The sequence below is a fragment of the Formica exsecta genome, unplaced genomic scaffold (assembly GCF_003651465.1).
Source record: "Formica exsecta isolate Colony F162 unplaced genomic scaffold, ASM365146v1 scaffold290, whole genome shotgun sequence".
In the NCBI taxonomy this organism is placed as follows: Eukaryota; Metazoa; Arthropoda; class Insecta; order Hymenoptera; family Formicidae; genus Formica; species Formica exsecta.
The window spans coordinates 772,158-774,758 of record NW_021850162.1 but is presented as its reverse complement, the minus strand read 5'-3'; the positions used below and the strand labels follow the sequence as shown (position 1 = coordinate 774,758).

At 22.8% G+C, this 2,601-nt stretch overlaps 1 protein-coding gene across 1 annotated transcript; it reads left to right on the top strand.

Moving 5' to 3' along the window:
- LOC115237348 (pheromone-binding protein Gp-9-like) lies at positions 1-1,895 on the top strand. The gene is made up of 5 exons (XM_029810339.1): positions 1-161; positions 462-567; positions 825-940; positions 1,245-1,359; positions 1,610-1,895. The coding sequence occupies exons 1-5, from the start codon at positions 120-122 to the stop codon at positions 1,747-1,749; spliced, it is 519 nt and encodes a 172-aa protein (XP_029666199.1). The 5' UTR covers positions 1-119; the 3' UTR covers positions 1,750-1,895.
- The last annotated feature ends 706 nt before the right edge of the window (positions 1,896-2,601 follow it).

The window sequence follows — 2,601 nt, the reverse complement described above, 5'->3', positions numbered from 1 at the left end:
GACCTTATATCTTTTTACTCGCATATTTTATGTTTGCAATCAGTATAAATACGATGTATTCCAATGGCTACAAATATTCTACAAAATTGTGTGTAATAAAGTGAAATAATCTTAGCAAAATGAAACTTCTTGTGCTTTGCATCTGTGTTTTAGGATTTGCTGTAAGAATTTTATTGTGATAATATAAACAATAATAATAATAGCAAAAATAATATTTATCATAATTTTGTATATATTTTAATATATTATAAATAATAAAATTAAGATATTCATAAAAAGAAAAAAAAATATTTTTAATTTTAACAAAAATGAATTAATATCATAAAACTATATGTAAAATATATAAATATTATATTTAACTATAGTATATGCTTAATATAATTGTATTTTACGCTTATATAACAACTTAATATAAGAGATTATTTAAAATAGCATATAAAATAAAATTGCATATTTTTCAGACATCCAATTTAGCTGATAGTGAAATAAAACGACAATTTAAAAATGCGGTAAGAACTGTCGAGGACAATTTTGATGTTTGTTTGACGGAAAATAACATAACCCAGGGTAAGCTGTAATGATATATAGTATGTATTGCAAAATTTTCTCGCTGCTTATTATTAAAAGCTTTTGGTCAATCTTGAATAAATTCTGCTTTGCCAAATCTGATGAAATGTTTTTTTCTACAATTTTTTAATGTTCTGTTTAAACTAATTCTTTTTAATTCGTTATAGAACTTCCATATTTGCCCGATCTATTTAAAATACATAATTTAGAACGAGTAAAAAACGTACTTTTTTGTAATTCTGTAACTTATTTTTTAGTTGATTGGTACAAAGAAGAAGAAATAATGACTGGCGTACATGCAGAACCCGAAAATGAAGAGAGAACAAAAAAACTAGGTTGCACTATCGTCTGCGTCTTAAAAAAAGAAAATTTGGTAAATTTTTATACTATATAATTTGATTTTATGCATATCATGTTATAATGCGAGGTTCAATTATACAATAAAATCTTAAATTATTTATAAAGCTAAATAATTTTCTAATATAAAGATCAGATTAATATATGTAGTTAATGAAATATTATTCCGCTATAAGGTAATATAAAAATTGACATTTTGCGTTATTAATAATAAAAATATACATTTACTATAATTACTTAAATTTAAATATCAAAATTTTATTTTTTTAAATTTTTATAATTTTTTGTTTTCCCTATTTAAAATTTTTGTATAATATTAGATGGAAGGTTCAAACATTCAAGAAGGGAAAGTTCATGCCAAAATAAATAGAGAGGTCGCTGGTTATCCTGGAGAAGCCCAAATACACAAGGTTGCACGTGATTGCATAAAAGAAGGTAAATTATTATTATATCTATTATAAATACAAGAAATTTTATTATTTATCGTAAATATTATTTGAAATAAAAGATAATAAACTCAGATTTATTATATATGTATTTTTGTACTAATTTTTATCTCAGTTTTAAATAAGCTAATCAAAATACATCACATATTTCGTGTTAAAATGTAATGTAAAGAACCAAAAAAAAATACAAATATATTATACTTTGCAACACTTTTTAATTATATCTGTTTATATTCTAGTAAGAAATATTACGGAAGAATGTGAAAAAGGCTTTGCTCTATTTGCTTGTGCTACGAAAGCTGTACATAAATTGCAGAAACATGAAGAACATGAAAGAGTAGAAACAGATGAAAATGAAGAAGCAGAACAAACTGTCTGAATATAATTGATTGAACATTATCTGTATAATTTTAGTAATGTAAACTTGTAACACAAAACATAATTTTAATAAAAAATATATATGTTTTGTCTCATATTATATATTCTTGATTTTGTGATATAATAAAACAACAGGATATATAAAAACAGTATTAATTTTTTTTTATATTTTACACTACTCCCCATAAATGAATAAAATAAAAATGTTCAAAAAATCAGTTTTTATATGTTGTTGCTTAAAATTAATGACAGATAGATAAAATTTTGATATTTTTGATGATTCAAAACGTAGGAAAGTTAATCATAAGAGCTTTGAGAAAAAGAGATTCAACACTTTTCAAAGATTTATAGATTATAGAAGATTATAGATATTTTAAGTTAATATTTTAATTTAACTAAATTGACGTGTATTTTCCGATACATATTATATAAAAAATAAGAAACGAGAGCAAGTAACATATCTTAGAGTTGGATTGTCGCTATTTAAATTTCATACTTCGAGTTACTGAATTTGCTAATATAAGAGGAGATAATTTTGGCGTAATTAAAACTACTAATAGTGTCGATCAGGTAAACCTCATAAATCAGCACAAAAACATATAAGAAATTAAAGGAAAACGCGAAGTATTTTTTTCAACTTCTTTTAACAACTTTTATGTCTTAGAGAAATTTATTGAACAATTTTCTTGCAATCATATAATTAAATTTGAAGTAATAAAGACATATGTATTTATGTATGTATTTTATTACATGTAATCTTTGTATATATTATAATATAATCTCTTCACGATTTCTCTTCAATTAATATTGCACAGATTCCATGTCTATTTTATCACGTTATTGATTATTACAT

Coding starts and splice junctions, on each gene's coding strand:
- LOC115237348 (XM_029810339.1), top strand. CDS start 120: ATGAAACTTCTTGTGCTTTGCATCTGTGTTTTAGGATTTGCT. Junction 941..1,244: donor TCTTAAAAAAAGAAAATTTG/GTAAATTTTTAT, acceptor GTATAATATTAG/ATGGAAGGTTCAAACATTCA. Junction 1,360..1,609: donor ACGTGATTGCATAAAAGAAG/GTAAATTATTAT, acceptor TTTATATTCTAG/TAAGAAATATTACGGAAGAA.